Source organism: Cololabis saira, chromosome 23, assembly GCF_033807715.1.
Source record: "Cololabis saira isolate AMF1-May2022 chromosome 23, fColSai1.1, whole genome shotgun sequence".
Lineage (NCBI taxonomy): Eukaryota > Metazoa > Chordata > Actinopteri > Beloniformes > Belonidae > Cololabis > Cololabis saira.
This window is the reverse complement of record NC_084609.1, coordinates 34,691,909-34,705,488: the sequence shown is the minus strand read 5'-3', so window position 1 is coordinate 34,705,488 and position 13,580 is coordinate 34,691,909. Positions and strand designations below refer to the sequence as shown.

Genomic DNA, 13,580 nt, shown 5'->3' with positions numbered 1-13,580 from the left:
CTCCCTTTTTAGTATAAATACCACTGGGTCCATGACCACCGTGTGCATTTCTCTCCTACCTCTGGGGTTTGAGAAAAGTGGCTGGAAATCATTGTGCATGATAAAAATAAAGCTAATAACTTTGATTCTGTTCACTGGTTTTCTTACAGTGCACCAGACAAACGGACGAGGATCTTTCACAGGAAAGCACGGCCTCGTCAATATGACAATGGACAAATGTCTCCAGATGTACGGAAGAGTATCAGGGCCAGGCAGGAGAGAAATACAAATATTTTAGAGGAAGATTTTTTTTTTATTATGCACTTCAAGAAAAAAGTCGAAGGTCAAGAAAAAAGTTGAAATGTTGAGAAATACGACGAAGGGCCAAACTAAGACAAAACAAAATGGGAAATTACGAGAATAAAGTCATAATTTAATGAGAATAAAGTCATAATGTTGCGAGAATAAAGTCGTAACATTACGAGAATAAAGTCGTAATATTACGAGAATAAAGTCGTAATATTACGAAAATAAAGTCGTAACATTACGAGAATAAAGTCATAATGTTGCGAGAATAAAGTCGTAATATTATGAGAATAAAGTCGTAATATTATGAAAATGAAGTCGTAATATTATGAGAATAAAGTCGTAATATTATGAAAATAAAGTCGTAACATTATGAGAATAAAGTCGTAACATTACGAGAATATAATTTATAGAACTCTAACAGGAAGAGCTTCTTCTCCCTGTGTTAAAATGAGGAATATTGAGCATCTTGTGAAGTTATATGAATTATATATTTAATATTACGACTTTATTCTCAAAATATTACGACTTTATTCTTGTAATATTATGACTTTATTTTGGTAATTTTACGATTTTATTCTCATATTATTATGACTTTATTCTCGTAATTTCCTTTTTTTTTTGTCTTAGTTTGGCCCTAATACTAAAAAGTTGAAATGTCGAGAAAAAAGTCAAAGTTTCGTGAATAAAGTTGAAATGTTGAGAACAAAGGCGAAATTTCGACTTTATTCTTGAAATTGTACTTCAACATTAATGCACAAGTGCAGAATAAAAACAAATCTTCCCCTCTCAAATATTTGTTCTCCTGCCTGGCCCTGATCCTCTCCAGTCCCAGCTGTCTCAGGGGGACGTCTCTTCTCCAGACTCATGTTCCAGATGTTTCCAGATGTTTCCACAGACGTTCAGCAGCAGCGTTTATCTCAGAACTCAGGACTCGGGACACAACCCGGTGTATGTTTGAGTTAAAGACTCCAAGTCCCAGCATGCGTGTGGGGCGGTCACGTGACTCCTGCGGTGCGTCATGGCCGCGGAGGACAGGTCTGTTTAGCAGCAGGTCGAGTGGTCGGAGTGAAGGAGGATGGCGGTCCAGAACCAGAACCAGAACCCTCCAGCGGACTACGGAGACATCGGTGAGTGACGGACCACGTGACCCGGTTCACGTCACGTGACAGGACCCGGGACGTCACTGTGCAGCAGCCCCCCGGCCGTGTGTGTGTGTGTGTGTGTGTGTGTGTGTGTGTGTGTGTGTGTGTGTGTGTGTGTGTGTGTGTGTGTGTGTGTGTGTGTGTGTGTGTGTGTGTGTGTGTGTGTGTGTGCGCGCGCGTGCGTGTGTGTGTGTGTGTGCGTGTGCGCGTGCGTGTGTGTGTGTGTGTTTAGCTGGGCCAGCACAAAGTAAAGTAATATGCATTATGAAAACACAAGGCCAGTGGCGGAGCTAGACTTTTAAAGGGAACCTATTATGGATCTAATACCTGTTTTAAACAGGCCTTGAATGTCTTAAAAACAAGCTTTTGATTGTTTTTCTACCACTCAGTCTTTCTGCCACTCAGTCTTTCTGCCACTCAGTCTTTCTGACACTCAGTCTTTCTGACACTCAGTCTTTCTGACACTCAGGCCGTTTCCGAATTCGGACTCTACCACACTACATGCTACATACTGCAAAGTATGCACTGAATACTGCCTACTGAATGAAGGATTCAGAACGCTGCTCCAGCAGACCGTTCACACAGCAGTGTGCTACAGTGTATCCCAGAATGCATCTCGCACCAAAACGTCAGCGAAAGCTGAGATTTAAAAGCAGACTAGAGTGTTTCTCAATCCTGGTCCTCGTGTTCCCTGTCCTGCATGTTTTAGATGTTTCCCTGCACCAACACACCTGATTCTAATTAAAGGTCCTCATTAGCTTGTCACCAAGGTCTGCACAGCTCTGTTGATGACACACTTACTTTTATCACGGTGTGCTGAAGCAGGGTAACATCTAAAACATGCAGGACAGGGACCCACGAGGACCAGGATTGTAATTCCAGCTGTAGCGCTGTTAATATGCCACTTTATTACGTTTTAACATCTTTTCAGGCGTAAAAGTAACCGTTTAGTTTAGTAGCAAGTTTCTCCAAATAACGCCTGTTAAGAAATTTGATCCGATGTTCCGGGGATCAAAAGAGCCGCCGGTCCGGCCGCATCAGCAGCTGTTACCATGGTAACAGCAGCAGCTCACGGCCGGAGAACAGACGCGATCGCCGGGTCAAACTACGGCGTCGTCCCGGGGAGAAACCTGCAGCTCTGTGGAGCATCACCGCTGGCTGAAATAAATCATTTAGGAAGATAAATGTTGGTTTAATAGATGAAATCTAACAGTCGTAGCTGTCACGTTAGTTTGTCTGAATATAAAGTGAAGCTTCATGTTTTTACTAGATAGACAGACAGACAGACAGACAGACAGACAGATTGATTCCAGTCGGGCCATGTTTTTCAAATAAAGCGCTGAAAGAAAAAAGCGCTGCCCGGCCGAGGCCGCATTGCATTCTGGGATATAGTAGGCGAGGTAGGCTGTCTGAAGCATGCTGCGGATTTTTTTCCAAATCAGTACAACATCTGGGTATTTTTTGCACACTGCAGATTTCCTTCTGTTCACATACAGCATACTACTTACTACACTTTGGCCAAATCAGTGTATACTTGTAGTACAGTATGCAAATTCGGAAACAACCTCAGTCTTTCTGACACTCAGTCTTTCTGACACTCAGTCTTTCTGACACTCAGTCTTTCTGACACTCAGTCTTTCTGACACTCAGTCTTTCTGACACTCAGTCTTTCTGACACTCAGTCTTTCTGACACTCAGTCTTTCTGACACTCAGTCTTTCTGACACTCAGTCTTTCTGACACTCAGTCTTTCTGACACTCAGTGGGCGTAACCTGCTGTGAAGTCTCATCTGGACGTCATGCACATTCCCTCTATAGGATTTTTAAAGAATCTTTTATATACCGGTAGTCTGTTTTTTCCCTATAAGCAAGACCTCCCCAAACACAGACGCTTGAATACTGGGACTAATATAACTCTAGTCCAGGGGTCGGCAACCCGCGGCTCTAGAGCCGCATGCAGCTCTTTAGCGCCGCCCTAGTGGCTCCTGGAGATTTTTCAAAAATGTTTAAACTTTTTTTCCCTTTTTTCTTCTTTTTTAGTTTTTTTTCCTTTTTTTCTTCTTTTTTTCCTTTTTTTCTTATTTTTTTCTTTTTTTTCTTTCTTTTTTCTTCCTTTTTCCTTTTTAATCTCAACATTTCGACTTTTTTCTTGACATTTCGACTTTTTTCTCGAGATTGTACTTCAACATTAATCTCGACATTCTGACTTTTTTCTCAATATTTGAACTTTTATCTTGACATTTCGACTTTTATCTCCAAGTGCATAATAAAAAATAAATCTCCCCCCAGTTCTAACTAATATAGAAACATGCAGCATGTGTTGTCTTCATTCTAAGGCTTATACTATATTTTTAATTTTTTGCGGCTCCAGACATATTAGTTTTTTGTGTTTTTGGTTCAATATGGCTCTAAAACATTTTTGGTTTCCGACCGCTGATCTAGATAGAGAGTGTGGAGGATCTCTCTCAGACTGTGTGTTTTCCTGCAGGCTGCTGGGCTGAGAGGACGGAGGTCCACAAGGCTGCGTCCCTGGGCCAGGCGTCCCGGCTGCAGCAGCTCATCCAGGGCGGGGCGTCGGTCAACATGGTGGCGGTGGACTCCATCACGCCGCTGCACGAGGCCTGTGCTCGAGGACAGGCCCCGTGTGTGAAGCTGCTGCTGGACGCTGGAGCGCAGGTCGGCCCGCCGCGCCGCGGCTATGCCGCTAACGCCTGAGCTAGCCCAAATAAAGCACGGTTTCATGTTTAACCCTTGAATTCAACTTCCCACGTAAACGCACTGATTGTGTGATTTTTAAAGTATGTATTTGCAAATGATCCCGGAGCGTCTCTCTGTGTGCCCTGGGTGCTACTAGGTGGACGCCCGGAACGTGGACGGCTCCACCCCCCTGTGTGAGGCCAGCGCCGCCGGGAGCCTGGAGAGTGTGCAGTTCCTGCTGGAGCGCGGGGCCACGGCCAACCCGGCCCTCACCTCCCGCACCGCCTCCCCTCTCCACGAGGCCTGCATGGGAGGCAAGTGCTGCAGCGGGACCAGCGGGACCTCCCGCCCCCCTGAAACCCCCTGACTGGCCCCCTGACTGGCCCCTTGTCGTTGCAGGGAACTCGGAGTGCGTGCAGCTGCTGATCGGCGTGGGGGCGCGTCTGGAGGCGTACGACCTCTACTACGGGACGCCGCTGCACGTGGCCTGCAGCCACAAGCACACGGACTGTGTCCGGGCTCTGCTCACGGCAGGTGAGAGGGGGAGGACAGGGGGACGAGCAGAGACATGTATATGTAGACGCCACATGGAGCTGCTGCGATACGTCAACGCCGCCGCCATATTGGATGTTCAAGTCTGCGCTGCAAACTAATACAAGTGAATGGACTTATTTTCATAAAGCGCCTTTCTACAAAGAAATGTACGTTTTACGTCTCATTTATTCATTCAAACACGCACTAATATACTTGGGAAACAGTTAGGCACCAAATATAATATATTTAATTTTCTCAATTTTCACAAGGTAGTGCCGAAAAACAATATATATCCCCCCTCACAAAAATAAGAAAAATAGAGAAACATTTTCTCATCAACAAAACACATTTTACATTTTTCAAGTAACAAAATAACATATTTGAACCATTTTGAACCATTTCTAAATGTTTAATTTGTTTTGTTGATGAACAAATATGTTTCTCTATTTTTATTATTTTTGTGAGGGGGGATATATATTGTTTTTCATATAGCTGATATAACATGAATTACTCCTATGTGGGATCAATAAAGTTCTTATTTTTGCCATCTGAGAAAATTAAATATATTATATTTGGTGCCTAACTGTTTCCCAAGTATATTAGTGCGTGTGTGAATGAATAAATGAGACGTAAAACGTACATTTCTTTGTAGAAAGGCGCTTTATGAAAATAAGTCCATTCACTTGTATTAGTTTACAGCGCAGTCTTGAACATCCAATATGGCGGCAACGTTGACGTATCGCAGCAGCGGGCAAGAACACTCGATGCGGCGTTTACGTTTATACGTCTATGGCAGGGGTAGGCAACCCTGGTCCTCGAGTGCCACTGTCCTGCATGTTTTAGATGCTACCCTGCTTCAGCACACCGTGATAAAAGTACCTGTGTCATCAACAGAATTGTGCAGCCCTGGATGACAAGCTGATGACGATGATTACCGTAATTAGAATCAGGTGTGTTAAGGCAGGGTAGCATCTAAGACATACAGGACAGTGGCATTCGAGGACCAGGGTTGCCTACCCTTGGTCTATGGGGACGAGCCCCAGGGCAGGACGTGACTCTGACCTGTTTCCTCTAAGGTGCTAAAGTGAACGCCGCCAGGCTGCACGAGACGCCGCTGCACCACGCCGCCAAGAGCAGCAGCACGGCCATGATCCAGCTGCTGGTGGAGGCGGGGGCCGACCTCTACGCCCGGGACAAGCACAACCGCACACCGCTGGACTGCAGCCGGCCCGGCTCCGCCTCCGCCGCCTGTCTGCAGGAGTACCAGGGTACGCTGGTGCTGGTGGGGGGGGGGGGAGTCTGCTGCAGGCATGGGGGGGGGGCACCTGCTGCTGCTGCAGGCAGGGCCGTCTGACGGTCGTCTGACGGTCGTCTGGCGGTCGTCTGACGGTCGTCTGACGGTCGTCTGGCGGTCGTCTGACGGTCGTCTGACGGTCGTCTGACGGTCGTCTGGCGGTCGTCTGACGGTCGTCTGACGGTCGTCTGGCGGTCGTCTGACGGTCGTCTGACGGTCGTCTGGCGGTCGTCTGGCGGTCGTCTGACGGTCGTCTGACGGTCGTCTGACGGTCGTCTGACGGTCGTCTGACGGTCGTCTGGCGGTCGTCTGACGGTCGTCTGACGGTCGTCTGGCGGTCGTCTGGCGGTCGTCTGACGGTCGTCTGGCGGTCGTCTGACGGTCGTCTGGCGGTCGTCTGGCGGTCGTCTGACGGTCGTCTGACGGTCGTCTGACGGTCTTCTGACGGTCGTCTGGCGGTCGTCTGGCGGTCGTCTGGCGGTCGTCTGACGGTCGTCTGACGGCCGACTGACGGCCGACTGACGGTCGTCTGGCGGTCGTCTGGCGGTCGTCTGGCGGTCGTCTGACGGTCGTCTGGCGGTCGTCTGGCGGTCGTCTGGCGGTCGTCTGGCGGTCGTCTGGCGGTCGTCTGGCGGTCGTCTGGCGGTCGTCTGGCGGTCGTCTGGCGGTCGTCTGGCGGTCGTCTGGCGGTCGACTGACGGTCGTCTGGCGGTCGTCTGGCGGTCGTCTGGCGGTCGTCTGGTGGTCGTCTGGCGGTCGTCTGGCGGTCGTCTGACGGTCGTCTGGCGGTTGACTAACGGTTGACTAACGGTTGTCTGACGGTTAACTAACGATTGTCTGACGGTTGTTTGGTTTTCTGATGGGTGTGTTGACAGTTCTCTGACGGTTGTCCCCTCCCTCCCCGTCCCCAGCGGCCCCCCTGAACCTGCAGCAGCTCAGCAGGTTGGCGGTGAGGAGGACGCTGGGAACCCGGGCCCCCCGGGCCATCGGCCAGCTGGACACGCCCACACTCATCCAGAGCTACCTGCGCTACCAGTGAGGCCGTCGCCACGACGACAAGGGGACCACAGGGGACACCAGGCGGCTCGGACCGGTTCCCAGGGCTGCTGGGAACCCGGCACCGGCGGGCCCCTGGGAACCCGGCACAAACGGGAACCCGGCCCCGGCGGGCCTCTGGGAACCCGACACCGGCGGGCCCCTGGGAACCCGGCCGCGGCGGGCCCCTTGGAACCCGGCACCGGCGGGCCCCCGGGAACCCGGCACCGGCGAGCCCCCGGGAACCCGGCCGCGGCGGGCCCCTGGGTACCCGGCCCCTGGGAACCGGGCCCCTGGGTACCCGGCCCCTGGGAACCGGGCCCCGGCGGGCCCCTGGGAACCCGGCCCCGGCGGGCCCCTGGGAACCCGGCACCGGCGGGCCCCTGGGAACCCGGCCCCGGCGGCCCCACCTGCTCTTCTGTTCCTGAGACTCAGCAGTCTCCTTTCTGTCAGACTGAGCCACATCAGCTGTCACGCCACCCAGACACTTCTGAACAGAAACACTGTAAATAATAAAAGAATCATAGTAACATTTAGAGCAAACACTTTCACTAAAGTCTCCTTTTAATGAGACAATTTGTACCACAGATTGTAGTGAATGAATGTTCTGACCGGAGCCACAAAACAGGATTGCAATCAATCAATCAAGCATCCAATGTATTTAAATTCACAAGGTGAATGTTGATTCTGTGAAGTTTTCAGGATGATGGTTCTAAATAAAGAAAGAACAAATTAGATTATCTTGACAAATAAATCATGAATTCACTCAACCTCTCCAATAACCAAAAACATGATTCTCAATTTAATAACATTTAACGAATCAGATCAATTCTGTCCATTCTTCATGGACTTCACAACCCTTGTACTGTCTTCGGGTCAAAATGACCTAATTCTACTGTTCCTTCTTTCCTCCTGCTCTCTCCTTCCTTCTCCCTTCTCCCTTCCTCTTTCCTTCCTTCCTTCCTTCCTTCCTTCCTTCCTTCCTTCCTTGAGTTTAAGAAAACTCAAATATCCTATCTCAAAAAATTAGAATATTCTGGGAATCTTAATCTTAAACTGTAAACCATAATTAGCAATATTAAAATAATAAAAGGCTTGCAATATTTCAGTTGATTTGTAATGAATCCAGAATGTATGACATTTTTGCATTACAGAAAATAAAGAACTTTATCACAATATTCAAATTTTCCTGTATGTGATAACAAATGGGATGTTGGGATTTCCAGTTGGGAACTGGAAGAAAGCAGCCCATAGGTCGGGTTTTCCAGCCTCGGACCGTGTTCCTGGAACGTTCATCATTTGAGATTTCCAGTCATTGCATTCTGCTTCTGAGTCACATCTGATCTGTACACGGCGTCCCGCCCTGGTTCTGGGACGAGGGGGGTGTTTCAGATCGGTAAGAGCCTCGGGGAGAAGAGGAACAGGAGGATGCAGAGTTTGGCAGCAGAGAGGACTTTATTCATGTTTTGTCAGTTTGAGGTTCCTGGATCAAATCCTGGCTTTGCCGGGAATCTATAAGCAAGTCACGACACTCTCAAGACTTAGTAGCGCTGAAAGTATGAGCTGAGAGTCTGAGCTGAAAGCGCTGCACGCTCGGCCTGCAGGCCCTGATCCCCGAGGAGAGGAACCGTCTGAGCCAAGTGGTGTTGGTGTCAGGATGATCTCCAGACGGCTGCTATTTATAGCTCTGGCTCCGTTAAATGTAGAGACGACCGAAGGGGCAGCATATTCACCAGAGGCCAGAAGGAGCAGCGTGTGTTTGTGAAGTCCTGCTGCTTTAGATTGATTGGTGGTTCTCTGCCGACTGCGGGTTCCAGGCGCATAGCCAGTAATGGGCCTGGCTGGCACTGGCCCTCCCAGCCAACTTTATACATGTTTCACATAAACATATTCTAAAAGATTATATGAGAAATGGTATAAATATAAATGTTATTTGTTATAACTTTTGAAACAAGTTGCAGGAGCCTCGGGACGTAATTGATGGCTCTGGTTCAGACAGATCGAGCTGCTTTTAGCCAGCAAGCTAGCCGGCGTTGCAGCCGACTTTATCACCACAACAATGGCTGAATTCAATTCAATTTTATTTATATAGCGTCTAATACAACAAAAGTTGTCTCTAGACGCTTTCCAGAGATCCAGAACATGAACATAAACCCCAGAGCAATTATTACATAAACAATGGCAGGTAAAAACTCCCCTAGTGGGAGAAAAACCTTAAGCCAAACAGTGGCAAGAAAAACTCCCCTTTAGGAAGAAACCTGGACCAGGACCTGGATCATAAGGGGGGACCCTCCTGCCGAAGGCCAGACTGGGGGAGTCGGGGACGTTAACAGCACAGCAGGCAGGTGGAAGCAGCAACGGGATGACCAGAGGGGGTGGGGACCGCAGGCAGGTGGAAGCAGCAGCGGGATGACCGGGGGTGGGGACAGCAGGCAGGTGGAAGCAGCAACGGCATGACCAGGGGTGGGGACCGCAGGCCAGCACGCAGCTCCCGAAGCTCTGGCCCAATCAGCAAGCCCCAGGTTAGGTGCAGGGTCAGGGAAAGGTTGAGAAGGGGCAGGGCCAGGGAGAGGAGTCTTGAGGGACGAACCTTCTCCCCGCCCAAAAGGGGCCGTTACCCTGCCCCCCTCACTCCCACGCTGCAGGTTCCGGTGTTGTGCATTCAGAGATGCTCTTCACCACCAGCAGAGGATGCTGCAACATGGACAAAAGATAAAAAAGAGGAGAAAAGGGGGACGGCACAAGAAACTACAGGAGCAATGGACAAAAATGATAGCTATGAGATACTTATAATCAACAAACATGGAAATGGAGAAGAGAGGCAGGGAAAAGGAGAGGAGAAGAAGGGTGAGAGGCACCGCCCAGCGGGTCATGTCGGTGCCCCCCTGCAGCATAAGCCTTTAGCAGCATATCTACCACCAAGCTATATTTGAGACTAACTATTATAGTCTTGTTCTATAGCTGCAACTATGACTACTGACTCTAACACACTAGAGTTTACACTACCTAGAGATTTACCAACACCAGCTAGAGGTTTACTAAACACTAACTATAGGCTTTACTAAACAGAAATGTTTTAAGTTTAGTTTTAAAGGTGGAGGTGGTGTCAGCCTCCTTAACCCAGATTGGAAGTTGGTTCCATAGTAGTGGCGCCTGATAGCAGAACGCCCGCCCTCCAAATCTACATTTGGATACTCTAGGAACTACGAGTAAACCTGCACTCTGAGAACGGAGAGCTCTGCCAGGAACATAAGGCACTATCAGGTCTTGCAAATATTGTAGAGCTAAGCCGTTTTGGGCTTTATACGCAAGTAATAAAATGTTAAATTGGAATCTGAATTTTACGGGACAGCTGACGGAAAAGTATCAGAGCTATGCAGGAGAAAAAATATTTGAGAGGGGAAGATTTTTTTTTATTGTGCACTTCAAGAAAAAAGTCAAAATGTCGAGAACAAAAACAAAACATCAAATCTCTGCAGAGTGCTTTGCACTTCTTAGACCCTTTCAATTCATTGTACTGTTGCTTTTTTGCACAATGATTTCTTGTCTCTGTGATGAGGTCCAGGCCCAGCGGTAGTAGCTCACGGTTCTACACTGTACCCAGGGGGCAAAACCCAATTTTTGGGGAAAACAGACATGGAGCGTTGTAAAAGGTTTGACACCAGAAATGATATCTAGGACCTTCAAGGATCACAACCTGGGTGGACAACCCGGTCAACTAGCTGCTGGAAAGCTACAGGGGGCCAAAAACCCTCTTTTTGGGACATTTTCCAGGCGAAATTATGTATCTGCAGATATTTAGGTACTACAATGGCATTAATAATCATAGAACTATAAAATTTGGCAGAGAGTATGTTGACACATAGGAGAAGACAGGAAAATAATATTCTGGGCCTTGCTGCAACTCTATTTTGAGATATCACTCTCAACATCCCAAAAAAGACAAAAAAAAGTACTGCTCGCCTAACAAATTCTCATGAAAATCTATATTTTTCAGTACTTTATGGAGAATATCTATGCCTACCATGTATATAGAAAACTTCCTTAATTCATAAGCTTTAATTGGAGTCGAAGATGGCCTTTCTATCTCGAAGGCTGCACTAGCTGTGGCCAAATGTCTGCTCTATATCCCAAATCGAGAATTGTACTGAAACTGAATTTCCAGTCAGTGTTCCACGAGATGAGGTCAAGTGCTATTTCTTCTTCTATCATTTGAATAACATCCTATATTGATACTTAGATATTGATGATAATAAGAAACAAGATACCTGTCAGCAAAACATTTATTTTCATTTGGATTTTCATAAATTGAATACAAAATAGCCATTTTCGTGGCCAGAACTAGATTGATTTTAAAAAAAAGAAAAGAAAAAAAAGTAACCTGACATAATACATCTCCAAATTACAGCAGGTATAACAGGTTTTAGTATCAGTGTCTAGTTTTCTGATTCACTGCTGCTGCCACTGAACTCCAATGTGACTGTGTTTAATCTGTTGCATCTGGTTGTCAGTCCCTGGCAACGGCACCCTATGTAGCATGGAACTCCCTTCTTTGCACAGGAACAGTTCTTCTGGCAACCTTTGACACATCCACATGAGATTGTCTTGTTCATTGACACAGGCCAGGCTGGCTTTGGAGAAGAGATGGGAACTGCTTTTCCATTATCCATAGACCATCCAAATTCTGTGCACAAGGGAATTTTTAGCTTGGATATGTGTGCACTCTTGTCAATGAGTGTTGCTAGCGCAGCCCTTTTCAGGTGCAGGAGAAATGCTTCTTCTGTTGGGGGTAGTAGCTTTAAGAGTGTTGATCTGTTGTTCAGGAACTTGTATGCTCTCAGCTTGCCCAGATCTGAATCCTCAAAATGATCGGCTGTGGCTGTATACACAGCTATGGTGAGGTCCCGTGCCTGATTAAGGACGTCATCTGTTATGGCATCGGTTGGGTTCTCACCAAATTCTTCCAGTGCCGGTATGTCCAGAATCATGCTTCTCTTAAACCACGCCTTCTTTCCACTGAAATATGGGTAACTAGTTGTATCTCTGCCACTCAGACTGTGGACAAAGGGCATTGCACAACACTGTGAAGGTCCCAGTGCCACAACCATTTTATGGATAGGCAAGTATGCATTTTGGGCTGTTCTCACCCACAGCTCTGCTAGATCACTAAGATGCGTTGCACCATAGTACAGGCACATGACAATGATGTCAGTGTCATTTGCATGTATGACAACTCTGTCAACTCCTTCATTCTGGACACTGTAGAGGGTGTGGAGTATGATCCTGGTGTCAGCCTCCTGCTGTGTAGACTCCAGAGCAGGAACATGTATAACAGACCCTCCTGTCAGCACTACACTCTTGGTGTCTTCTTTGAAACCACCACCCAGGTAGAGATGAGTTGGGCCAAGAACAGGTTCCAGTTGCTCATTCTCAGACCATTTGTCACAGAAGAAGCTCAGAAGATTTGCTTTGTTAGCTGAGACTTCAAAAAACTCCTTTGGGTCTGGAGCTGTGAACTGCTCACTGACTTCATACACTTTGGCTGGTTTTGATCGGGCATATCTCTTTTCCTGCTCAGCTGATTTAAGGCTGGGTCCACTGTACCTGTCACAACAGAAGTGTATGATCTGAGTGCCAGCAGGCACATCATTCAGCAGCAAGTTTTTGTATCGCTCAGCAATAGTTCCAAATAGTTCACCTTTTTGAAAAGACCAGTGTCTTATGGCACACATAGCATCAACTACTAGTGCTGTCTTTTTGCCATCTTGAAGCAGATTAGGGATGCTGTTCACTTTGGTCTCCTCTTTCAGAATCTTTACTAGGCTTGCCTTGGTATCAGTTCTCATACTGCCATCCTCCTGGAAGAGGGATGGGGGAAAGTCACTGCACTCGTGGTTGCCGATGAAGTCCACAATGTTAAGCTCTCCGCCACTGGCAATGATCTGTGTCATGCGCAGAAGGGCAGTAACTTCATTGCTCTTGCCAGATGCAAATGTTTTACCCCCAGACTTCTTGGATTTTGTGTTTTGTGTGTGGAAGGTGTTAAGCTTCACAATACTTGTCTTCTTCTGATCACTGGTCACTGAGGGCTCTGACAGAGCCCTCAAACCAAGTGCTTTCACATTTGTCAGGTTGTCCTTGACTGTGGAATCTGCACATTGTCCAGTTGATATGTTGATCAGGCATGGTGTGGCTGTTGTGAATGGGTTGGTCTCTACTGCTGCCATGACCTTGACTACCATCTCAGCATCCCTGGTGACACGACTCCAACCAGATTCATGGTGTGGTTTGGAGGAATGGAGGTGCAACATAGACTTGAGCTCTGCAGAGATAGCTGCAGTGAGTGGTTTTGTGTAAAGCCATTTCATCCGGGCAGCAGGGTTGAGTGTAATGCCATCTAAACCGCTTGCCTCCTTGGCATCTGCATTATATGTCTGCTCCAGAAGCATGTCAGGGGAGACCCCATTATGACTGCCATCTGCTCTCCTCCCAACAAATGCACCTGCCATCAGCGCTTCATGTACCTCTGGAGCTGTTTCAGGTAGTTTCTTCATCTCAACCAAATACAAAGGCAAAGATTGCTGTCCATAT

General features: G+C 47.6%; 1 protein-coding gene across 1 annotated transcript; it reads left to right on the top strand.

The window, feature by feature from the left end:
* The first annotated feature begins 1,280 nt into the window (after window positions 1-1,280).
* Window positions 1,281-8,125, top strand: asb13a.2 (ankyrin repeat and SOCS box containing 13a, tandem duplicate 2). Its single transcript, XM_061714245.1, has 6 exons — window positions 1,281-1,415; window positions 3,918-4,105; window positions 4,284-4,440; window positions 4,526-4,660; window positions 5,737-5,928; window positions 6,866-8,125. Exons 1-6 carry the CDS (start codon window positions 1,364-1,366, stop codon window positions 6,991-6,993), a joined length of 852 nt encoding a protein of 283 aa, XP_061570229.1. The 5' UTR covers window positions 1,281-1,363; the 3' UTR covers window positions 6,994-8,125.
* Window positions 8,126-13,580: the final 5,455 nt, after the last annotated feature.

Excerpts from the sequence above, each read along its gene's own strand:
- asb13a.2 (XM_061714245.1), top strand. The coding sequence starts at position 1,364 with ATGGCGGTCCAGAACCAGAACCAGAACCCTCCAGCGGACTACGGAGAC. Across the intron at positions 4,441-4,525 it reads CCACGAGGCCTGCATGGGAG|GGAACTCGGAGTGCGTGCAG; the intron begins GCAAGTGCTGCA and ends TTGTCGTTGCAG. Across the intron at positions 4,661-5,736 it reads CCGGGCTCTGCTCACGGCAG|GTGCTAAAGTGAACGCCGCC; the intron begins GTGAGAGGGGGA and ends GTTTCCTCTAAG.